The sequence below is a fragment of the Caretta caretta genome, chromosome 6, assembly GCF_965140235.1.
Source record: "Caretta caretta isolate rCarCar2 chromosome 6, rCarCar1.hap1, whole genome shotgun sequence".
Classification (NCBI taxonomy): domain Eukaryota; kingdom Metazoa; phylum Chordata; order Testudines; family Cheloniidae; genus Caretta; species Caretta caretta.
The window spans coordinates 12951376-12976566 of NC_134211.1; the positions used below are offsets into that span (position 1 = coordinate 12951376).

Sequence of the window (25191 nt, forward strand, 5' to 3'; positions counted from 1 at the left end):
GGAGGCACTCGCAGCAGTTCTGCGTAAATAAAGCAGCTTTATGTATGGTTTAACAAATGATACAGAGAACAAGGGAACTAGCTGGGAACTGGATTGACTGGCTATATGGATACTTAGGGCAGCTTGCTATTGGATAAGTATGTTGGAAAAAAGGATGTATAAAAGCCTGTGTAACTTCCTGCTCTGCGTGCAGGATTTGAGATTCTATTCTCCCTGTACCTTTTTGCAGCTGCAAATAAACTTTTCTGCTTCTCCACCCCGTTGTGATTATTGGGTGTAGCACACCGGGTAGCGAACCAACCCAAGCTGTTGTTTAGCCTCTTGGCACTGGGTGCCGGCAACAAACATGTATGCGGTGTTTTACCGGGACCTGGGCGCCTACTGCTGGGCAACGCCGTCAACTGGAGCCAGGCCTTCTGGATCCACGGTAACATGGGCCCCACAGCACCAGGGAGAGCCCCACGGCGACTAAGCATATATGTTCTGTCTGGGCCAAACCCCTGGATCCCGCCCTACAGTGCCAGCCCCGAAGCCCTCAGATCCCTCCAGTCTGCCAGCTGTATGGGGGACAGGAACATATGGGGTTGCTTCTTCCAGGGCTGGGCTGGGGTCGGCTCAGCTGAGCACATCCTTTTCCCTAAGGGCTGGGGCCAGTAGGTTTGGAAACTCACACTCCTGCCCCTCCTGCCCCCTGTGCCAGGCTGGGCTCCCCACACATATGGGCACTTTTCTCACCACCATTCAGTCCCCATCCCCACTGCTCTCAGCTCGTCACTGCCCCCTTCAGGGCTCCAGGATGGGGTGTATGAAGCCTCCAGGGATATCTCCGAGGCTAAAGGGGTCCAGCTGGAAGCGTCCTGCTACTTCACTTACCTCCACTTGGATCCCAGGTCCATGCCTGAAATCCAGTCAGTGTCTGCTTGTGCCACAGGGCCCCTGGCCAGTGTGGCGCTGAGATGCCCAAGGTCTGGCTGGCTATTCCCCATGGAGGGCATGGGGCACTGGGGTCTTGTTGCCACCAGCAGAATCCCAGCGGGATTGGGTAGGGAACTCAACCTCACTCAGGACTGGGGAGCATAGCCATGGGGTGGATTCAGCCATGGGGAGGGAGATCCCTCTTCAGCTCCTGCACAGGGCCATCAGCTGTCAGCCTTGACAGGGCTTGGGCACTGAGCAGCTGTGCTCCCCCCATCCCTGCACCACATCTCTCCTGGCCCAGGAACCTTCCCTGCCCACAGTCTGTTCAGACCTCAGCTCCTCACATAGGCGCCGACTTCTGCTTCTGCCAGTGGGTGCTCGATCCCCCTCTGCTCCCGGCCTTGCCCCTACTCCACACCTTCCATGACTCCCCGTCCCTGCCCCACCCCCTTCCACCCCTGCCCCAAAGTCCCTGCCCTAACTCCACCCCCTCCCTGCCCCAATTCTGACTCTTTCCCCAAATCCCTGCCCTGGCCCCGCCTCTTCCCTGCCTCCTACCCTGAGTGCACCACGTTCCCGCTCCTCCCCCTCCCTCCTGGAGCTTGCTATGCTGCCAAACAGCTGTTTGGCGGTGGGCGGGGATGGAAGCGCTGGGAGGTAGGCAGAGGAGCGGGGAAGTGGCGCGCTCGGGGGGGAAGGCAGAGGTGGGGGGGAGGGAAGCTTGGCTGCCGGTGGGTGCAGAGCACCCACTATTTTTTTCCTGTGGATGCTCCAGCCCTGGAGCACCCACGGAGTCAGCGTCTATGGCGCCTCACCCAGGAAGGGAAAGGCACCCCAGGGGCGTTTTGGGGGTGGGGGAATCTCTATCAGGAAGGGGAATGAGACACTCAGTTCAAACGAGACGGGACAATAGGCAGAGCTGCCCACTGTGTGGGTTAGTGGGGAAAGGCCCCATGTCCCATTTCCTCCCCACCCCCACCCAAACCAGACAGCTGCCCACTTCACTTGGCTCCAGCGTCCCCCTTTCCTGAATCCCATGAGTTTGGCTAGGTCTCACAGTGATCTTCATGGGAATCCCACCCTGCCTGGGGGGAAAGCCCCTTCTGATTGGCTGCCTCTCAGAACTGCTGCAATAAGAATTCCCTGTCCCTGCCCCTCCCCACAGTAATGTGACACCTTTCTCATGGAAGGGGAGAGAAGAGGGGGGAAGAGGCAGCAGGAATTTCTCAGCATCTCATGGTGACATCACTTCCACTCCCCATCCCTTCCTGTGAGCAATGGGACAGGATGGTACCTGGGCTCCCCCTGTCCCTGGGACACCCAACCTGGGAAGGGCAGAGGGGAGCCCGCTGCAGCTGCCATAGGGCTGGGAGGGGTGGAAGAACATCAGGAGGTACAGAGGGGAGGCTGGGAACAGAGCTGATGGTTCCCTGTAGGGAGCAGGGTTACACGGGGGCGTGGCTACAATAGGGTGCTAACCAGCTTGATAGCCAAGCGGTTACACAAACTAGGCTATCCCAGCTACAGCCACATGGCCCTAGACAACTACCCCATGCAGAGGCTGCAGGAGAGGCAGAGCTTCCAGTGCCAAACCAGCCTGTGCCACTTCATCCTTCACAATGCAGCACTGAATAGAACCCCCATGTTAACCCCCAGCCCAGCACCAGACACAGCCCCTGCATAAGTCCCCAGCCCAGCCACCCAGGGGACCTGCCAGGCTGGGGCTAAGGGAAGCCAAGAGAGGAGGGTAGAGGAGTCTGGGGATCAGTGTTAGGCCCAATGGAACCAGTAACATCTTCCAGCTCCAGCCTTAAATGGGGTCTGCTACCCACAGCCTCACAGCACCATACGCAACTTTACAGGGTCTGTCCTAGTCTCCCAAGCTCTATTACCTGCCCTCCTGGGTGGACCCCAGTCCCCCAACCCCATATCTGTAGCACCCCCAACCCAGTTCCACTTTCAGACACCGCAGCAAGAGCTCAGTGATATTCCAGCCAATCAAGTTACATGCTCACCCTCTTCCTGCTTCTGCTCTGCTCCTCCTCCCCCGCTTTCCCTGGAACAGCCTGCTCAGCGTATTACATCTCTAACTCCTCCACAGTCAGTGTGTCACCATCCCCCCCACCCTGCCAGAGACATCTCCCCTGGATCTCCTTCTCTCCTGTTTCATAGATTCATAGATACTAAGGTCAGAAGAGACCATTATGATCATCTAGTCCGACCTCCTGCACAACGCAGGCCACAGAATTTCACCCACCCACTCCTGCGAAAAACCTCTCACCAGTGTCTGAGCTATTGAAGGCCTCAAATCGTGGTTTAAAGACTTCAAGGAGCAGAGAATCCTCCAGCAAGTGACCCGTGCCCCATGCTACAGAGGAAGGCGAAAAACCTCCAGGGCGTCTTCCAAACTGCCCTGAAGGAAAATTCCTTCCCAACCCCAAATATGGCAATCAGCTAAACCCTGAGCATATGGGGCTTGTCACATCTCTCCCCATTGCAGTCTGCTCTCATCAGCTCTTTTCCCCGCTCCTGAACAATACAAGCCACAGCAGCTTTAAATGGGGCAGGAGAGGCTGGGCAATTGGTCCCCATTCAGCAACATCTCCTTGAGCCCAACGTGCTGGGCATGATGCTTCTAACCCATGATGTTCCACATGGATACTAACCAGTTCCTATGCCAAGGACTCCCTCAGTCTGTCTCAGTAACTCAAAGGTTAAATACCTCTCGGGGATGTTGATTATCTTCAAACCAAACTTCACTATCCCCAAGGACTCCTGGCCTGAGGTCACACTCAAAAGTAATCCAGACGTGTTAAATTTAGCACCACATAGCCAAGACACCCAAATCCCCTTAACTCCACCCACCGGCATTGACCAATAGCAGGAAGCATTTCTGGCTTTGTGATCCCAGCTGCGATTACACTGACTGCTGAAGACACCTTTGAGTATTTCCCCTTTGTGGCGGCACTCCCTGGCACGGCTGGGACCTCGTGGGCGAGGAGGACGGCAGAATTACAGCTAGGGCCATGCAACAGTTTCCCATTTTTCAACCCACTTTTCAAATGAAATTTTCCCAAAGGAGGTTCTGCTTGTTCCCAGAGTGTCGGCTTTGTGTCCAGACACTGAGGGCCTGAAAACCAAAGTGTTCTGGGTACGTAACCCGGTCTGCAGGGTGATGTCTGCAGCAACAAGGGTCCGGTCAAATATCTAGGGCTTCCTTTGGTAAACTAACCAATAGCACCAGTTGGAGCCATCCTACCAAATTTCTAGGATCACTGAATATTTTCCCTGGAGGGACTTTAAAAGGCAAACTGAGTGAGTATGAAACAAGAAGAGCTTTGTTTGAGGGGGCAGGGAAATCAGCACCCAACTAGGGAGAGCACAGCTATTACAACTCACCTATCTGTAGTTATGAATAATAAGTAAACACCCAGTCCTGCCCCTTAGTGTCCCCAGTTGTGTCCTCTGATTCAGTTCCCTGCCCACAACCACTGAACAGATGCCACTTCAGCAGTGGTTTCCTCCTCTGCTACGCTCCACTCACAGTTTGGTGTCAGCTGTTGGCCTCGTCGCAGAGCCTGGCATCAGACAGGCCTGTGTCCTACTATCCTTTGAGAAATGCCAGCTGGGCCAGCCCTCAGGCTCCACCACCCCACCCAGCTCTGGTGATTTCAGCCTCATTTGTGCGGGGTAAGAGAGGGCTGCCCGGGGCTCCCTCAGCCCTGCTGACACCCTCTGCCGCTTTGGCAAAGGGCCACCTCGGTGCTGCCTCCCAGTGAAGAGTTTTCTGACTTTGTAAAATCTGCCCCTCTGCTCCCCATGGCTCTTGCAGATCCACAGCGCAGTGATGGATAAACTGTGGGAACTTGGCCAAGAGTGAGCTGCTAGTGGATTAGTGGCTGGAGTTCTAAACCATGCTGACCCAGCTGCACAGCGAGGTGCCACCCCTCAGCCACCACACTGCACCTGGGGGCTTAGCTGGCTCAGGGAGTGGGTAATGGGACACAAGGTTTTTTTCCCTCCAGGGGACCCCAGGGTGGGGGCCAGGCTGGCTTGGGGGGGCAGGCAGATCAGTCATTCCAGTGGGAGTTCCCCCTTCTCGGTTCCGTATCTCCCCTGGCCGGCAGCATCAGCTGACTCTAATTTCTACACGAACATGTTCCTGGCATTCTACAGAGGACAGTGCTTGGCAGCATGGTCACTATCAACTGGGGCCAAGCCTTCTGTATCCACAGTAATGTTGGGGTGCCTCGTCTTGAGCCCCACAGCCACTGCATGTCCCCCCACCGTCTGGGGCCTAACCCCAGCAGCCCCAGACAGTCCCATCCCCTGAGTCTCCAGGCCCTCCCCAGATGCTTCCGTATGCCCCATGGGGTCAGGCTGCTGGGCTGGGATTGGCTCACTTGATGCAGGCCCCCTTTCGTGAGACCTGCATGCTGGTGGATTGGCTTGGTCCCCTCTCCTCCCTACATGCCAGTCTGGGCCCCCCACAGCCACGTTCCCCATTCAGGGCTTCCACTGCTCATGGTCTGTTGCCACCCCCTGAAGGGCCCCAGGACAGGGTGTCTGAGGGACATTGCTGGGGCCAATGCGGTGCAGCTGGAGGCATCCAACCACTTCAACTACCTCCACCCGATCCCAGCACCATGCCTGAGATCCAGTCAATGCCTGCCTGGGGGTGGGCACAGTGGTTGCACAGCTTCACTGGAAAGCAGCTGGCCCCGCTCCTCACCCTGCCTGCGCCCCAGGCCAATGGCAGCATCCCACTGGGATTGACACTGCCTACACAGCCTGCTCTCTGGCTGCTCAGGGACCCTGCAGGCACTAGAGAGCTCAGGCACGGGGTGTTTGGGGTAGGGGTGTGACATTACACTCCATATTCTTTATGAAAATATACTTATGATATGGATATGACATAACTGAGATGCTTTATGCAAGATGGTTCAGGTGAGATATTATTGGAAAGGTTATGATTTACTGAATGTGATTATCCAATTTGTAAGCCTGTATCATTTCTGTATCTGAACTTAGGAATATTGACTATGTATCTGTATTTCAAATGTGTTACTTCAGTTGTCACCCCCAACCAGCCCTTCAGGTACAACAATGGAAAAGCCAGACAGGGCTAATTAGCAAAGACAATGGACTGTGAAAGAGCTTAGTCTTCCTCTGGATGCTCCAAGCAGCCTACGAGTAATGGCTGCCACAGCCCTGCAGAGACATGGGTCTGAGTCATCTGGTACTGGACCCACCCCTTGGAATGCCAGTGTTCTTCCACTGCGAGACAAAGGGTTCCCACCATACACAAGAGATATATAAGGCAGGGGAGTGATATGATCATGGTTCTCCTCTGCCTCCCCACCCAAAGAGACACTGAAAAACACCTGGAAACAAGAATTGAACTTAGGGGAGAAGGGTTGAACCCAGGTTGGGAGGGCGTCCAGTCTGTGAGTGGAAATACCTGAAGTCTCAAGCTGCAGGCCAGTGCAGCTGCCTTTCTAGACTTTCTATAATCTACCTGTGACAATAGTTAGGGTGAGAAATTAGATTTTATAGCCTGTTTCTTTAGTGAATCAAATTTAGTTTGCGTGTTTTGTTTTATTTGCTTAGTAATCTGTTTTGTTCTGTTTGCTACCCCTTTAACCACTTAAAATCTGCCTGTTATAGTTAATAAAATTTGCTTTGTTTATTATTAAACCCAGTTTCTGTAATTTCTAACTGGGGGCAGGGAGGGGAAGAAGTTGTGCATATGTTCTACCACACTGAGGGAGGGGGCAAATTTATGAGCTTGCATTGTATAGATTTCTCTACAGAGAAAAGACAATATACCTTTGGGTCTGCACTCCAAGGGAGGTGGATACCTGAGTGCTGGGACAAATCCCTTAAACTGAGGCTTTCCAGAGCTGATCTCAGTGTCTGTCTTGTTCTGCAGTTGGGTATGGCCCTGCCTCTGGGTGTGCTGGAGGAGGCTTACTAGCCTGGCTCAGCAAGACAGGTAAAAAGGGGGCCCATGCTGGCAGAACAGGTGATCTCAGTGGTGTCCCCGAACATCAGGTGGCATCCCAAAGGGGGGCAACCCTTCTCAGGGGATCCTGATTCAGCCCCCACATAGGTTGTCATTTCAGAAAATCCTGAGAGGTACGGGGAGCAAAGCTGTGTTTGAACATTACAGGCGATCCTGTATCCTGAAAAGGTAGGTGAGGCAAAAAATAGAGCAGATAGACCCATGGAGGGAGGGCAAGACAAGGCCTAGGTGGGCAATGGCCCCCCTTGCTCCATAGCAAGTGATGCCCCTGCCCAACAGCTGCCCAACCCACAGCTCTGGAGATCTGCACCCTGGCCAAGCAGCCCAGGCAGAGCACGGACAGCTACCAGCCATGCTTCCTCCACCAGCCATCTGTCCCGTGCCACGACTCCGCCAGCCACCTGGGCCCCAGGGGCAGGGGCATCTTCCCTCCCCAAAAGCCTGTTCAGTCATTGGCCGCTCACTCAGGACCCCAGCGAAGGGTCTGGCTCCAGGGTCACTCTGGGAATGGGGAGAAGCTTCCCTGAGGAAAGAAATACCCCCTCTGAGAGCCACCGAGCAGGGACATGACACAGCGCTGCTCCCACCTGTGTTAGTGGGGAAAGACCCCATGCTCCCCACTTCCCTGAGCCAGATAGTCCCTCCCTCCCCTGGATTTAGCCTGTCCCCCTCTGCTTCCCCAGGCTGGACTCTGCCATGAGGTTCTCGTCCCTGGACGACTCTCACGCCGACCTGCTGAACATGAAGTGGCCCTATGCGGCGAATCATAGAATCATAGAGTATCAGGGTTGGAAGAGACCTCAGGAGGTCATCTAATCCAACCCCCTGCTCAAAGCAGGACCAATCCACGACTAAATCATCCCAGCCAGGGCTTTGTCAAGCCTGACCTTAAAAACTTCTAGGGAAGGAGATTCCACCACCTCCCTAGGTAATGCATTCCAGTGTTTCACCACCCTCCTAGTGAAAAAGTTTTTCCTAATATCCAACCTAAATCTCCCCCACACAGCAACTTGAGACTATTACTCCTTGTTCTGTCATCTGCTACCACTGAGAACAGTCTAGAGCCATCCTCTTTGGAACCCCCTTTCAGGTAGTTGAAAGCAGCTATCAAATCCCCCCTCATTCTTCTCTTCTGCAGACTAAACATCCCCAGTTCCCTCAGCCTCTCCTCATAAGTCATGTGTTCCAGTCCACTAATCATTTTTGTTGCCCTCCGCTGGACGTTTTCCAATTTTTCCACATCCTTCTTGTAGTGTGGGGCCCAAAACTGAACACAGTACTCCAGATGAGGCCTCACCAGTGTCAAATAGAGGGGAACGATCACGTCCCTCGATCTGCTGGCAGTGCCCCTACATATACATTCCAAAATGCCATTGGCTTTCTTGGCAACAAGGGCACACTGTTGACTCATATCCAGCTTCTCGTCCATTGTAATCCCTAGGTCCTTTTCTGCAGAACTGCTGCCTATCCATTCGGGCCCTAGTCTGTAGCGGTGCATGGGATTCTTCCGTCCTAAGTGTAGGACTCTGCACTTGTCCTTGTTGAACCTCATCAGATTTCTTTTGGCCCATTCCTCCAATTTGTCTAGGTCCCTGAGGTATTCCTGAGGTACAATGCTGGGAGCTGGGGGGATTTGGCTGGTGCCTTTCCCGGTGTGATTCACGTGTGGCTCTGGGAGCATTCATGCAATCTAGCTGGGTGTGTGAGATGTTATCTGATTAAAATATGACCATACAGATCATTGTTGCAACCACTGTTATATACTTGCAGCAAATATTGTACAAAGGTTGTCAAGTGAGGTGTCTATGAAAAGGTTATGATTTGCTTGTTATGATTATGCTATCTGTATGCATGTATCATTTTTTGTATTTTAAGTTGTAAGTACTGGCTCTATACCTGGATTTCAAATGTTGGTTCCTGGAGTACCACCCACAAGGTAGCTAGCCAGTACATCTTGGAGGGATTATTCAAGTTAAGCGGTTCATCAAGAAACACTTGGTTGACAATGGACTATGGGAGATGCCCATCTATACTGAGTGAACTGTCATGTAAACGTGCTGTCTGGAGTGTAGGTAATGGCTTCCTGCAATGACTGAGGGAAACTGGGTGTAAACATGTGACTTGCCCATGTGACTCCAGCTCCATCTTGTTGACGTAATTTTCCACCCACAGTAAGAACAATGGGATGCCCTCCACATGGTAAAAGCTATAAAAGGCCATGGAAACACCTCCAATTTGTCTTGAATCCTGCTTCTTACCTCTGGAGGAACTTTGCTACAAACTGAAGCTCTGAACAAAGGACTGAATGACCCATCTAAGCTGTGGATGTACTCCAGAGACTTGACCTAAGCCAGCAGTTTATTCCATCACTACTACAAGCCTGAACCAAGAACTTTGCCATGACTGTATGTAATTGATTCCTTTAACCAATTTTAACTCTCACCTTTCTTTCTTTTTATGAACAAACCTTTAGATTTTAGATACTAGAGGATAGGCACCAGTGTGATTTTGGGGTAAGTTCTAAATTATATATTGACCTGGGTGTGTGGTTGGTCCTGTGGGATCAGAAGAACCTATTATTTGATGAGACTGGCTCTAAAGAACCACTCATCTCTGAATCCAGTGTTATTGATGGTGATATAAAAATTGGAATGCCTGAGGAAACTGTCTTTATGTTTTTTTGTTAGCCAGTGTGGTGAAATCACAGGAGTTTACTTTTGTGGCCGGTTTGGTATTGTGATGGATTTGGTCACAGAGACCCTCTTGGGATTCAGAGTAACAGCCGTGTTAGTCTGTATTCGCAAAAAGAAAAGGAGTACTTGTGGCACCTTAGAGACTAACCAATTTATTTGAGCATGAGCTTTCGTGAGCTACAGCTCACTTCATTGGATGCATACCGTGGAAACTGCAGCAGACTTTATATATACACAGAGAATATGAAACAATACCTCCTCCCACCCCACTGTCCTGCTGGTAATAGCTTATCTAAAGTGATCATCAGGTGGGCCATTTCCATATTCTCTGTGTATATATAAAGTCTGCTGCAGTTTCCACGGTATGCATCCGATGAAGTGAGCTGTAGCTCACGAAAGCTCATGCTCAAATAAATTGGTTAGTCTCTAAGGTGCCACAAGTACTCCTTTCCTCTTGGGATTGTCACCTGATGTGCTGGAATTACCTCTGAGCCCGTTTTCCCGGCCAGCTTGGGACTCCAGAACCCCACCTTGTTGAGCCAGTCATGCTAGCCTGCTGCAACACAGACCCAGGTCTGGTCCATGCCCCCAAAGCTGCACTTTAAGCAAAAACTGCTCAGCAGGTCACATCTCCAACTCCCAGACACCCAGCTCCCAATGGGATCCAAACCCCAAATAAATCCGTTTTACTCTGTATAAAGCTTATACAGGGTAAACTCATAAATTGTCCACCCTCTATAACACTGATAGAGAGATATGCACAGCTGTTTGCTCCCCCAAGTATTAATCGTTTTGTCCGGGTTAATAAAATCACTTTTGTTTATAAATTAAGTATAAAAAGTAGGATTTAAGTGGTTTCAAGTAATAACAGACAGAACAAAGTAAGTCACCAAGCAAAATAAAGCAAAAACACACAAGTCTAAGCCTAATACATTAAGAAACTGATTACAGGTAAAACCTCACCCTCAGAGATGTTCCAATAAGCTTCTTTCACAGACTAGACTCCTTCCTAGTCTGGGCCCAAGCCTTTCCCCTGGTACAGTCCTTGTTCATTTCAGCAGACATCTTAGGTGGAAACTAGGGGTTTTCTCATGACTGGAACCTCCTTTGTACTGTTCCACCCCCTTTTATAGTTTTGGCACAAGGCGGGAATCATTTGTCTCTCTGGGTCCCCACCCCTCCTTCTAAATGAAAAAGCACCAGCTTTAAGATGGATTCCAGTATAAGATGACAACAGTGTGCCCTTGTTGCCAAGAAGGCCAATCGCATTTTGGGATGTATATGTAGGGGCATTGCCAGCAGATCGAGGGACGTGATCGTTCCCCTCTATTCGACACTGGTGAGGCCTCATCTGGAGTACTGTGTCCAGTTTTGGGCCCCACACGACAAGAAGGATGTGGGAAAATTGGAAAACGTCCAGCGGAGGGCAACAAAAATGATTAGGGGACTGGAACACATGACTTATGAGGAGAGGCTGAGGGAACTGGGGATGTTTAGTCTGCAGAAGAGAAGAATGAGGGGGGATTTGATAGCTGCTTTCAACTACCTGAAAGAGGGTTCCAAAGAGGATGGATCTAGACTGTTCTCAGTGGTAGCTGATGACAGAATGAGGAGTAATGGTCTCTAGTTGCAGTGGGGGAGGTTTAGGTTGGATATTAGGAAAAACTTTTTCACTAGGAGGGTGGTGAAGCACTGGAATGCGTTACCTAGGGAGGTGGTGGAATCTCCTTCCTTAGATATTTTTAAGGTCAGGCTTGACAAAGCCCTGGCTGGGATGATTTAGTTGGGGATTGGTCCTGCTTTGAGCAGGGGGTTGGACTAGATGACCTCCTGAGGTCCCTTCCAACCCTGATAATCTATGATTCTATGATTCTATGACATGTTCACATCTCCGGTGAAACCCCAGCCTCCATTCTTCCAGGGCTAGCCTGCAGGTACCCAGGAAGGTCTGCAAGTAAACAGAGCCCTTTACAACCAATAGTCCTAGTCAATGGGAGCCGTCAAGATTCTAAACCACCATTAATGGCCCACACTTGCATAATTACAATAGGACCTCAGAGTTATACTTCATATTTCTAAGTATCAGAGGGGTTGCCGTGTTAGTCCGTATCCACAAAAACAACAAGGAGTCCAGTGGCACCTTAAAGACTAACGGATTTATTTGGGCATAAGCAAGCCTTTGTGGGTAAAAAACATCTGAAGAAGTGGGGTTTTTACCCACAAAAGCTTATGCCCAAATAAACCTGTTGGTCTTTAAGGAGCCACCGGACTCCTTGTTCTTTTCATATTTCTAGCTTCAGATACAAGAATGATACATGCATACAAATAGGAGGAATATATTCAGTAGGTTATAACCTTTGTTATGATACCTTACAAGGGACCTTTTGCATAACGCATATTTCAGTTACATCATATTTACCCTCATAAGCATATTTCCATAAAACATATGGAATGCAAAGTCACACCCTGCTCCTGAACTTACTGCCAGAGACTTGTACACTGTCCATGGTGGAGGCAGTATACATAAAATTCGTCTTTTCTGGACAGGGCATCTGCTACCCAGTTGTCTCTTCCTGTAATGTGCATAATTTCCACGTCAAATTCCTGCAGAACCAGGCTCGAGCGTAGCAGTTTGGAATTTGTGACCCCTCCCTTGAGGGCATCAGAAAGCGTGTCTTGGAGGGAACTCCAGGAAGGTGGGGGAGAAGTTTTTTGAAGAGGATGGGAAACTGTATAGGGAGTCCCCTATAGGGAAGAACCGAGGCCCCGGCCAACCCTATAAGCTAGGGATCTGAAACTCAAATCACCATGAGGGCTGCATGACGACTAGTACATTGGCCCGAGGGCCGCATCACTGAAACCTTTTCACACAACAATACAAAAGTATAGTCAAAAATGAAAAAAAATGAAGAGTAATACAGTACGCTATTAAAAGTCAACGTATTAACTTTTTAAAAACTGTAATGTGAAGAGGGGTTTTAACAAAATGTAAACACTCAGTAATGCACCTCACTCAAATGACAAAACATGCATTTACTTTTAGAATTACTTTGGTTAAAGCCCCCCCGCCGCCCCTGGCCCTGCCCCCACTCCATCCCTTCCATGAGGCCCCACCCCTCTTCCCGCCCCTACCCCATCCCCATTCCAACCCCTTCCCCAAATCCCCGCCCCGTCCCCACCTCTTCTTCCCCTCCTCCCCTGAGCACGCTGCATCCCCCCTCCTCCCCCGTCCCTCCTGGAAAGTCCTAAGTTTGGCAGCGGGAAGCACGGGGAGGTAGGCAGAGGAGCTAGGACGTGGCGTGCTCGGGGTGGGGAGGGGAGGGCGGGGAGCTTGGCTGCTGGTGCAGTCGGCGCCTGGGGCGGGCCGCAGGAAATAACTCAACGGGCCGACCGCGTGTTTGAGGCCTCTCCTATAAGCAGTTGGTTGTACCCAGTCAACCCGGGGAGGAATTAGTGCTGTAGCGCATGATAGTCCCTTTGCTGGTCACTTCGTGGTACAGAGGACTTATGACAGGCTGAGGAGGAATTGCTACTGGCCAGGGATACAGAGTGATGTGAGGGATTATTGTAGGACTTGTGCTGTGTGTCAAGAGAGGAAGAAACCGGTGGGACCCCAGAAGGCTCTGCTGCATCCCTTTCCTGTCATACAGGAGGCATTCCAAAGGGTGGCAATGGACATAGTGGGTCCTATGCCGTGCCCCACTCAGAGGGGGAACAAATATATTTTAGTGGTGATGGATTTCGCCACTCGGTATCCCGAGGCAACTGTGCTGTCTAACATAGAGGCTGAAATGGCAGCAAGAGCCCTGCTCACCATATTCAGCAGAGTGGGCTTCCCTAAGGAGATTTTGTCTGATCGGGGGGCAAATTTTACGTCGCAGTTCTTCAATGAGTTATGGAAGGTGTGTGGGTGGAGTGAGACAGCTTAAGACGGCCCCTTACCACTCCCAGGCCAATGAGCTGGTGGAAAGGTTCAATGGGACCCTAAAATCCATGCTGGGGATGTCTGCCAAGAAAAGGGGCCAAAGTGGGCAGACTATTTATGAGTTTACCCTGTACAAGCTTTATACAGAGTAAAACAGATTTATTTAGGGTTTGGATCCCATTGGGAACTGGGTGTCTGGGTGCTGAAGAGGGGTGACCTGCTGAGCAGTTTTTGGTTAAAGTCTGCAGCTTTGGGGGTGTGGACCAGATCTGGGTCTGTGTTGCAGCAGGCTAGTATGTCTGGCTCAACAAGGCAGGGTTCTGGAGTCCCAAGCTGGCCGGGAAAATGGGCTCAGAGGTAATTCCAGCACATCAGGTGACAGTCCCAAGGGGGTCTCTGTGACCAAACCTGTCACAGTTATATCTTATAAAAGAATAACAACCAGGTTTGGGTTGTGTTTGCCCTATTTCTCAGCAGTTCATCCTGAATTTGGCATCCTCAGTTGTGATCCACGAAGGCACGGTTACGGTGTGGGCTCCACATGGTGTTGTGCGGAGTGGTAACAGCACCTGCAGAGGTTTGCTGCTGGGCACTAAGATTACAAGGCATTGTGAGAGACAGCCCAGGCTGGAGAGAGTTCAGGGGGCACAGCGGTCCCACAGTCCCAGGCTACACTCCGGGGATCCTGTCACACCATGGCGCATGGCTGCAACCCTGCCCCAGCATCGTAGGCGCGGCTACATGCAGGTGCTCAGCACCATGAGAGCCAAGCAGATGCATGCATGAGGCTGCCCCATCTTTGGCCCTGGACAACCTCCCCATACAGAGGCTACAGGAGAGCCAGGGCTTCCAGCGCCAGCCCAGCCTGTGCCATCATTATCCACACTCCAGAGCCAGTGATGGCTCTCGTCTGAGCCCCCTGACCCAGCACCAGCTACCACCTCTTACCTAAGTCCCCTTCCCCAGCAACCTCCATGGGGCAGGGCTGAGGGCCAACAGGGTGGCCAGGAAAATCCAGTGTTCCACATTGGGCCCAATGGAACTAGAAACATCTCCCGTCTCTCCAGCACCTCTCTGTAACAGAGCACATACCAGCCTCAGGGGTGGGGCCCTACCAAATTCATGCTCCATTTTGGTCAGTTTCACAGTTTTAGGATTTTTTAAATTGTAATTTTCACAGTTTCAGATGTTGTAAATCTGAAGTTTCATGGTGTCGATCCCGTGGGTGTCCTGACCCAAAAGGGGGTTAGGAGGGGTGCGGTATTGCCACCGGAGCTCTGAAGGCAGCACTGTCACCAGCAGCAGTGTAGGACTAAGGGTGGCAATCCTGGGCCCCCCCACAATAGCCAGATTTCATGGGGGAGACCAGATTTCATGGTTGTGAAGTTGGTAGGACTCTACCCATGGGGCCAACCGCTGCAGCCCCATAACCAGCCTCCTTGGATGGAACTTGCCCATAGCCCTATAGACATAGCACCCCGCATCCCAGATCCCCTTTGCTGTCCCCTTCTTTAGCTTTCAGACTTCCTAGCCACTGTAGCAATCTCCCATCCAATGAAGCTACATGCCAACCACAGCTCCCAGGCCCCATGCAGCTCAAAGCAGGGGCATTACAGTATCAAGGAGGTTGAAGGCTGAAAGTTCAAAGCCAACCCTTGGCAGAAATCAGAGAAGGAACCATGCCTACTGCTATAACCAGCCTCTGCCAAAGGGGTTCTTAATCTTATTATTTGGGGGTGTGGGGAAAATGTAATTGCAGGATACCAGAAGATTCAGAAGGTGCTTAAAATAGTTCATATAAATAAATGACCTCTGTGAATGCTTGCTGGGAGGGGAAATAGGGATAGAGGAGTTTGGGGCTTCAGCAAAGGGAGGAGGATTATGGGGAGGTCAGAGGGGTTGGGGGTTCAGGTGAGGGGGTGGGATATTGGGACAGGTGATATGGTGGTGGGAGGGAGGGTGAGTGGGTGTCAGTCACCCCCATATTCTTCCCTCCCATATGTGCCCTGGGATTGGGAGGACCTTTCCCTCTGGGGGTGTCTGAGCCCTACCTCTCTGTCCCTCTCACATGAGCCAGAATCTGGGGGGCCCTCCCCCTTTAGGAGGCTCTGAGCCCCTCTCCCTGCCCCTGTGCATGCACTGGGATCTGCGGTGGCTGTCGCTCTCAGGGTCTCTGAGCCCTTTGTGTGTGCCAGGATCTGGGGTCCCTGCCCCTTTTTGGGGTGTCTGACCCCATTCCTTGCCTCCCCTCATGTGTGCTGGGATCTGGGGGGCCCTGTGCCACTTCGATGGGCTGAGTCCTTCTCCTTGCCTCCCCTGCCCTTCTAGACAGTAGCTGAGCTCCTTCCCTTGTCCCCACACCATTAGATTGGGGCAAAGAACTAAGCATAGGCAGGCTTGGTGTATAGCAAGGGCTCCCAAGCACTGAATGAGGGAGGAGGGCTGAGAACACCACCGAGATGAATGGAGCCATTGGCCCACGCTGTATTATCTCAATGGGCCTTCAGCTGATACCATCACACTGAGATCCATAGGCCCCACGATAGCAAAGCAGCTGCTGCTGGTTAATTTCATACAATTTTACAGCTGAACACCAGGTTGGCTACGATTAAAATTAAGATTTTTGTTTCAAAGCAGATTATTCTAGGTGCTCTAAAATCCCCATGCTTACTTGGATTGTCTTGAAATTTGGGATGCCTCCTGGGGGTACGATGTAGGGTTAGTGACCCACATTTGAGATCATTTGATCAAGGGGTTCCTGAACTCCAAAAACAACTTTTCTTCAAGTTCACAGCTTCTACCAGTGGCTGTTTTGCACCACTGCCTTCAAAAATGCTGACGGCTTAATGGGATTGGAAGGTGAGGGTGAGCTGGAAATGCTGGTGGGGGGCGGGGAATACTAAATGTTGCAGGGTATGCTGGAGAGGGGGAAGGAGAGAGACACACCAGTCTTTTTACATATGTAACAAATAACCGCCACATTTTTGGGTCATAGACCAACTACACACTCCAAACGTTACAAAGCACAAGCATTATCACCAATCCATGTTACGTAGCGTGTGTGAGGAGCGGGGAAGAAATGCCCCGATACACCCATAATACACTTACTCATGCTCTGTCATTGCACTGTACTGAACAGGGGCTTCAACTACGTGAAGAGGGTTCCAAAGAGGATGGATCTAGACTGTTCTCAGTGGCGGCAGATGACAGAACAAGGAGTAATGGTCTCAAGTTGCAGTGGAGGAGGTCTAGGTTTGATATTAGGAAAAACTGTTTCACTAGGAGGGTGTGAAGCACTGGAATGGGTTCCCTAAGGTGGAATCTCCAGGTTCTGAAGGGCCAGTGTGACAAAGCCTTGGCTGGGATGATTTAGTTCGGGTTGGTCCAGCTTTGAGCAGGGGGTTGGACTAGATGACCTCCGAGGTCTCTTCCAAACCTAATCTTCCATGATTCTGTGATTCCCTACACTTGCCCAGCACACAAATGCTAAGGGCGAGTTTAGACTACAAAGGCAGATCAAGCCAGGGAAAAATCCTCACCCTGGAGCGAAGTTGTCACACCGACCCAACTCCCTGTGCAGACAGTGCTAGGACAGCAGAAGAACTGTTGTTACAGCGTTTTCAGTGTAGACACGGACTGAGCCTGCTCTACATCACATCTGTTCAATTTTACAACCCCTTCAACCTCGTCCCCTTTGGGTACATGATGCCGTCTAACACTACAATGTCTTTTACCTTTCATTCGTGCCCACCTCACTGATGACAGTCCCCCAGGCAGGAAGACCCTATGCCCCGTTAGTGACACAACGTGCACAACCCAGTGCTGTAATGAGGTGAAATGGATCTCTCGGGGTACCCGGGCACCTTTCCTTTGATCACAGACCTGGGGGAGGAAGAGGGGCTCACCTTCACCGAGGGGAACAGCCCTCAAAAGCACTTTGTCTCTCTGCCAAGCTGCTCCAGCTAACCCCTCTCCCATTCAGAAAAGGAGGACTTGTGGCACCTTAGAGACTAACAAATTTATTTGAGCATAAGCTTTCGTGAGCTACAGCTCACTTCATCGGATGCACCAATGAAGTGAGCTGTAGCTCACAAAAGCTTATGCTCAAATAAATTTGTTAGTCTCTAAGGTGCCACAAGTCCTCCTTTTCTTTCTCAGTTAGGAAAGTTGCTGTGCGGGAGCCCACGGCTGGGACAGCAGATGGTGTAGTTTGGGATTGAGGGGCATCAGCAGAGCTGGGTGGGAGGCCAGAGCTGGGACAGCAGGGGCTGTGGGTCTGGATTGAGGGGCATCATAACTGGTTTTCCCATGCCCCACTCCTGGCTGTGCTCGTGTTTCCTCAGAATTCTACTCCGCTGGCCCCAGGAAACCCTCTCGCCCCTCCCTGCCCAGGGAAGGATCCCAATGGTGCCTTGTGACTGCAGGGACGTGGCTGCCCGAGCTCCGGGCCAGCCACAGACTGTTAATGGTTCATTCGCTCAGGGATAAAACATTGGAGCAGCCTCCAAGGGAGAAACCCAGCAGGGACAGGACCAGCTGCTGCCAGGCAAGGACTTCACTGCCTCACGGACACCCTGTCCCCCTATCTTCCCTGAGGCTGCCCCTTACCCTGGCACAGAGACCGCCCAGGTGAGTGGGAGCTACTGAGAGCATCTGAATCCTGCACAGACCAGCCCTGGCATGGCGGGGGCCACACAGACAGACAGGGATTGCTACTGTAGGATCTTTCGTGAGCACAGAGGCTGCACACAGACTGGTTTGTTATTATAGGGTCTCTGTTGAACACAGGGGCTGCACTCAGACTGCTTTGTTACTGCAGGTTTGTCATTGCAGGGGTGGGAGGTTACACACACCCTGCCAGCTTCTGGGGTGACATTGTGGTGACAGACACAGGAAACTGATACGTTTCTCTCCTCCACCCGCGCAGGTGCCCCCAACGCCACAACCTCTGGAAGCTGCCAAGGGCCCATCCTGACAGAGATGCTGATCCTGAGCTGCTCCTCCAAGCTGCAGCTGCTGGAGGCGACACTACAGAGGCTCCTGCCTGAGACGTTGCAGGTGACATGGCTGTGTCTAGCCCCACTGCCCGCACCCCCGGGATGGGACTCAACCCCCCAACCCCCGCCCCAGCCATGGGGCAGAGAGCAGGGGAAGGTCGCTCTGACTCCCCTGAGAGATGGGTTAGAGATCAGGCTAGAGGGGCAGGCCCCTCCCCCGAAGATGATGGCTGCTCTCCCAGCCACCTGCTCCTGCACCTCTCGTGTCTCCCAAAGTCCAAACCCATCACCAATTCCTGCTGCTCACCCAGTGTAGCCAGTGGGACCTTCCTAGCCAATCACAGGGCAAGTTGGCTCTGTATCAGCCAATCACACCACAGGTGGGCACTGTGTCAGCCAATCACTGCATGGGCGGGCTCCGTGACAGCTAATCAGAGAGCTGGGTAGCTCTGGCTCCCTCCATGGCTCCATGCCCATCACATGGCTCCTGTGGGTGTGCGGGTCACCAGCCCCTTTGACCCGTCTCCGATCTCCCCTGCAATACCAGCCCAGGGGCCACAAAACAACTTAGGGATCAGACCCCAAAATCAGGACAGTAAATCGGGGGGGGGGGAGAGAAGCCCCCCAGCCCTCACTCCCCATAGACCTTGCCCCATATTACCCCCAACACTCAACCCCCCCACATCACAATTCCCTCCCTGCCTCTCACCCCCAACCCTAGTGTCACCCCACATCCCCCCACTCAGCCCCCAATCTCTTCTCCTTGCTGCTCCCCACATTCCCCTGCAACTCCCCAGTCTCTGCTCCCCAAAGCCTGGAGCAGCCATTTTCCCTGGCCTTGCCCCCGTGAAATCATTCTGAGGAGGCAGCCATCTTGGCTAAGGGCAGCTTGTGGTGTCAGCCATACTGTCAGGGACAGGAGAGGGCAGCCATTTTGGGGAAGGGCAAAAAACACTCGGAGAAGGCGCAGAAGACCATGACGCTGAAACCGCACAATAAACATTTGGAGGCTCCTGGCACAGTCGTGAGAGTGGGAATTGCTGTCCCTCCTCCAGCTCTGATCCCCAACATCCTTGTATCTCTGGCAGGTTCACAGTGTCGTGATGAACATAAACCGCGGGAACCCGGCTGGACATGAAGTGCTGGTGGATACATGGCCCGAGTTCAAAGCCATCCTCACCCGGCCGCGCAGAGAGGTGCCGCCCCTTAGCCACCGTGCTACACCTGGGAGACTGGCTGGCTCAGGCGGGGTTGAGGAGCGGGGAGGAGGGGAATTGGGATTTGGGGCCTTTCCAGGCTGGATCAGCGTGGGCAGGCAGATCAGTCATTCCTTTGGGAGTTCGCCACCCTGCTCCTTGTCTCCCCCGGCAGGTGGCATCGGACGACGCTGATTTCTACACCAACACATACGCAGCATTCTACCGGGACCTAGGCGCCAACCGGGCCCTGCTGGGCAGTGCCGTCAACTGGGGCCAGGCCTTCTGCATCCTCGGTAACATGGGCCCCACAGCACTGGGGAGAGCCACACAGCGATTGAGCAGATACATCATGTCGGGGCCCAACCCCTGGATCCCGCCCTACAGTAACAGCCCCGAAGCCCTCAGCTCCCCCGAGGCTGCATGGCTGCTCCCATGAGCTCTCTGGGGTACCTATGGGGCAGCCCCTTGCCAGGGCTGGGCAGGGGTCAGCTCACCTGACCACATCCTCTTGCCTGAGGGCTGGAGCTAGGGGATTGGAAGCTCAGACTCCTGTCCCCTGTGCCAGGCTGAGCTCCCCACACATATGGACCCTTTTCTCACCACCCTACAGTCCCCGTTCCCACTGCTCACGGTGCATTCCTGCCACCTGCAGGGCTCCAGAATGGGGTGTACGAGGCCACCAGGGACATCGCCAAGGCTAAGGCAGTCCAGCTGGAAGCATCCCGCTTCTTCACCTACCTCCACCCAGATCCCAGCACCATGCCCGAGATCCGGTCAGTGTCTGCCTGCATCACAGTTCCCCACAGGGGGTGTGGTAGGGAAGGGGACAGCCTGAGAGGCTGGGGCATTGGCCAGCATGGCACTGGGATACCCATGCTCTGGCTGGCTATTCCCCATGCAGAGCCTGGGGCCCTGTTGCCACCAGCAGAATCCCAGTGGGATTGGTGCTAAGCCCAACCTCCCACAGGGACCCCGCTGGGACTGGGGAGCATAGCCATTGGGTGGGACCAGGTATGTGGAGGGCCCTGTTCAGCTGCTGCACCGGGCCCCAGCCTCTGCCAGAAAACCCTGATGCAAATGGCTTCTATGCCACCAATGGGACCCACCCACAGCCCCTGGGGAAGGGCACTCCTGCAAATAGCTATCAGCCCTGGCTGGGCTTGGGCAGTGAGCGACTCTGCTCACCCTGTCCCTTCACCACATCTGTCCTGGACCAGGATGGAGAGGAACCTTCCCTGTCCACAGTCTGTTCAGACTTTGGCTCCTCACCCAGAACCCCAGGAGGGGCAGATACCCAGGGGGCGTCTCTACCAGGAAGGGAAATGAGACACTCAGTTCTAAGTAGAAGGGACATTAGGCAGAGCTGCCACTGTGTGGGTTAGTGTCCCATTCCCCACACCTTGAGTCAGCCAACTGCCCCCTCCACTTGGCTACAGCATCCCCCTTTGCTGAGTCCCATGAGTTTGGCGGGGTTTCATGATGACCTTCATGGGAATTCCCCTCTGCCTGGGCGGGAAGCCCCCTCCAATTGGCTGCCTCTCACAGCTGCTGCAGTAAGAGTTCCCTGCCCCTCCCCGCAGTAATGTGACACCCTTGTCATGGGTGGGGTGGGGAGGGGGTGAAGAGGCAGCAAGAATTGCTCAGCATCTCAGGGTGACATCGCTTCTGCTCCCCATCCCTTCCTGTGAGCAATGATGTGGACAAGATGGTGCCTGGGCTTCCCCCTTCCCTGGAACACCTGGCCTGGGAGAGGGGAGCTCGCTGCAGTCGCCACAGGGCTGGGAGGGGTGGAACAACATCAGGAGGTGCAGAGGGGAGGCTGGGGACAGAGTTGATGGGTGACTGTGGGGGGCAGAACTGATGGGGCAGAATGAATTCGAGCAGGGGGTTGGACTAGATGACCTTCAGGGGTCCCTTCCAACCCTGATATTCTATGATTCTATGATTCTATGAATTGCTGTATGGGAGATGGAGAGATGTGGGACTAGAAACTTCTGCAGTGGGGCCCATAACACCCTAATAAATCTGGGAGTGTTGGCAACACCCGGAGGTGGGAGGAGTTCAACTATCAAGGGACACCAGCAATCACAACGTAATCTTTAAAAAAAGCCTCATGATCTTACGGCCAACCACATGATTCTGGGGTCTGATCCCGATCACTGACCTTTGGGGCTTGGCCCTGCTGCTCTCTGCCCCCCTAGACTGGACCCGTCTGTGAGGCTGTCATCCCTGGATGTTTCCCATGCCGACCTGCTGAATGAGACGTGGGCCTTTGGGGGGAACGACAACAGCAGGATGTACCTGGCCAACCTGATCCGCCACTTCCCCAGTGTCTGCCTCCTGGACGCTGCTGGACGCCCTGTCAGCTGGATCATTACAGACCCGTTTGGCATCATGACTCACGGCTACACCCTGCTCCAGCACCGGGGATGCGGCTACATCCAGGTGCTGCTGAATGTCATGGCCAAGCAGATGCACACATGGGGCTATCCCAGCTACTGCCACGTGGCCGTGGACAACTACCCCGTGCAGAGGCTGCAGGAGAGGCAGGGCTTCCAGTGCCAGCCCAATTGGTGCCACTTCATCCTCCACAACGCAGCACTGCATAGAACCCCCACGTTAACCCCCAGCCCAGCAACGGGCACAGCCCCCGCATGAGTCCCCAGCCCAGCCACCCAGGGGACCTGCCAGGCTGGGGCTAAGGGAAGCCAAGGGAGGGTGTGGGGGAGTCTGCGGATCAGTGTTATGCCCAGTGGAACCAGTAACATCTTCCAGCGCCAGCCTCACATGGGCCCTGCAACCCGCAGCCCCAAAGGCCTTGCCCTCCCCCACAGCCCAATACTCATCTTTAGAGGGTCTGTCCTACTCTCCTGAGCACCATAACCTGCCCTCCTTGGTGGACCCTACCCCCCAAGACCCGTACACACAGCACCCCCATCCCACTTCTGCTACACTGCCCCATCCCAGTTCCTCTTCCAGACACGCCAGCAATGGCTCAATGATTTTCCACCTAATCAAGTTACATGCTCACCCTCCTCCTGCATCTGCTCTGCTCCTTCTCCCCTGCTTTCCCTGGGACATCCTGCTCAGCCTATTGCATCTCTAACTCCTCCAGTCAGTGTGTCACCCTCCCCACACCCTGACAGAGACATCTCCCGATCTCCCTCTCCCCCGCTTCTCTTGGGCTTGTCACGTTTCTCGCCATTGCAGTCTGCTCTCATCAGCTCCTTTCGCCACTCCTGGACAATACAAACGGTAGCAGCTTTAAACGGGGCAGGAGGGGCTGTGCAATAGGTCTCCATTCAGCAACATCTCCTTGAGCACAATGTGCTGGGCATGATGTTTCTAACACACAAAACCTGTTCTGTATTGATACTGACCAGCCCGAAAGTGTTCCCATGCCAAGGACTCCCTCAAGGGCCAGTCTGTCTCAGTAACTCATGGGTTAAATACCTCCTGGGGATATTGATTATCCTCAAACCAAACTTCACTATCCCCAAAGATTCCCGGCCTGAGGTCACACTCAAACCCAATCCAGATGTGTTAAATTCAGCACCACACAGCCAAGACACCTAAATCCCCTTAACTCCACCCACCGGCATTGACTGATAGCAGGAAGCGTTTGGGGCTATGTGATCCCAGCCGCAATTAAACTGATTGTTGAAGACACCTTTGAGTATTTCCCCTTTGTGGCAGCACTCCCTGGCATGGCTGGGACCTCGTGGGTGACGGGGATGGGAGAATTACAGCTAGGGCCTCACAAGAGGAAGTTATTCACCTTGTGCAGTAACGATGGTTCTTGGAGATGTGTGTCCCTATGAGTGCTCCACTTTAGGTGTCTGTGTGCCCCTGCACCTCTAATCGGAGATTTTTGGTAGCAGTGTCCCGTTGAGCCCACGCATGTTCTCTCCCTCCCTTGTGGTCTGCCTCAAGGCTCTTTAGCACTGCACGGGCGAACCCCCCTCACTTCCTTCTCTACCACAGAGCCCCATAGAGAACTCCGAAGTAGAGGGGAGGAGGGTGGGTTGTGGAGCACCCATAGGGACACACATCTCGAAGAACCATTGTTACTGCACAAGGTGAGTACCTTCCTCTTCTTCTTCGAGTAGTGTCCCTATGGGTGCTCCACTTTAGGTGACTCTGGAGCAGTACCCACCACTGGAGGCTGGGACTTCGGAGCGGAGTCTTTTACTACAGAGAGTACTGTGGAGTCAAAGATGGTGTCAGTGGCCACATCTTCAGTGATCGCATAATGTTCTGTGAAAGTATGGACAGAGGCCCCAATCATTGCTCTATAGACTAGGGAGATAGGAGTATCCCTATGGAATGTGATTGAGGTAAGAACTGATCTCATGGAGTGCATACAGATGGAAGCAAGTTGCGCCCTTGCTAATTGATTAATGCAACTAGAGACCCATTTGGATAGTCTTTGAGGAGATATCACAGAGCTTTTGGATCTTTTTGTGGATGAAAGGAAGAGTTTAGGGGATTTCCTGAAGTCCTTAGTCCTGTCCAAGTAGAATGCTTATGTCCTTCTAATATCTAGCATATGCACAATTGTCTCCCAGTTGTCACAATGTAGTTTTGGGAAAAAACAGGGAGATGGATCTGTTGAGTCATATGGAAAGTGCAGAAAAAGTAAGGAGAAACTTGGGATATGGCCTTAGAGTTATTTATTTATTTATTTTTTAAAGACAAAGGCCGTGAATGATGGGTGTGCCATCAGGGCCGCTATTTCTCTTACGTGCCTAGCTGAGGTGATGGCAATTAGAAATGCTGTCATCATAGAATCATAGAATATCAGGGTTGGAAGGGACCTCAGGAGGTCATCTAGTCTAACTCCCTGCTCAAAGCAGGACCAATGCCCAACTAAATCATCCCAGCCAGGGCTTGGTCAAGCCTGACCTTAAAAATATCTAAGGAAGGAGATTCCACCACCTCCCTAGGTAACGCATTCCAGTGTTTCACCACCCTCCTAGTGAAAAAGATTTTCCTAATATCCAACCTAAACCTCCCCCACTGCAACTTGAGACCATTACTCCTTGTCCTGTCCTCTTCTACCACTGAGAATAGTCTGGAACCATCCTCTCTGGAACCATCTCTCAGGTAGTTGAAAGCAGCTATCAAATCCCCCCTCATTCTTCTCTTCCACAGACTAAACAATCCCAGTTCCCTCAGCCTCTCCTCATAAGTCATGTGTTCCAGTCCCCTAATCATGGACAGGTGTAAGAGAGAACAAGTTGCCCTGGACTCAGAGGGAAGTCTAGTCCAAGCCCTGAGAACTAGATTAAAGTCCCAGGCTGGAGCGGGTGATGTCACATGGGGGAAGAGAGTCCCAATGCCCTTAAAGAATCTACGCATTAGTGGTTGAGCAAAGTCCAAGTGGGAAGCCATTTTCACCATGAGATGTACCTTAAGGGAGCTGAGTGAGAGT

General features: G+C 52.6%; 1 protein-coding gene across 1 annotated transcript; it reads left to right on the plus strand.

Moving 5' to 3' along the window:
- The first annotated feature begins 17953 nt into the window (after positions 1-17953).
- On the plus strand, positions 17954-23426 carry LOC125639016 (glycine N-acyltransferase-like protein 3). Its single transcript, XM_048855415.2, has 6 exons — positions 17954-18190; positions 18489-18619; positions 19647-19754; positions 19930-20050; positions 20410-20530; positions 21959-23426. The coding sequence occupies exons 2-6, from the start codon at positions 18542-18544 to the stop codon at positions 22413-22415; spliced, it is 885 nt and encodes a 294-aa protein (XP_048711372.2). The 5' UTR covers positions 17954-18190; positions 18489-18541; the 3' UTR covers positions 22416-23426.
- Positions 23427-25191: the final 1765 nt, after the last annotated feature.

What these genes read in the sequence shown, in the direction of transcription:
- LOC125639016 (XM_048855415.2), top strand. Translation starts at nt 18,542, where the DNA reads ATGCTGATCCTGAGCTGCTCCTCCAAGCTGCAGCTGCTGGAGGCGACA. An exon ending in TCCTGCCTGAGACGTTGCAG is followed by an intron (nt 18,620 to 19,646) that starts GTGACATGGCTG and finishes TATCTCTGGCAG; the next exon opens with GTTCACAGTGTCGTGATGAA. An exon ending in TCACCCGGCCGCGCAGAGAG is followed by an intron (nt 19,755 to 19,929) that starts GTGCCGCCCCTT and finishes CTCCCCCGGCAG; the next exon opens with GTGGCATCGGACGACGCTGA.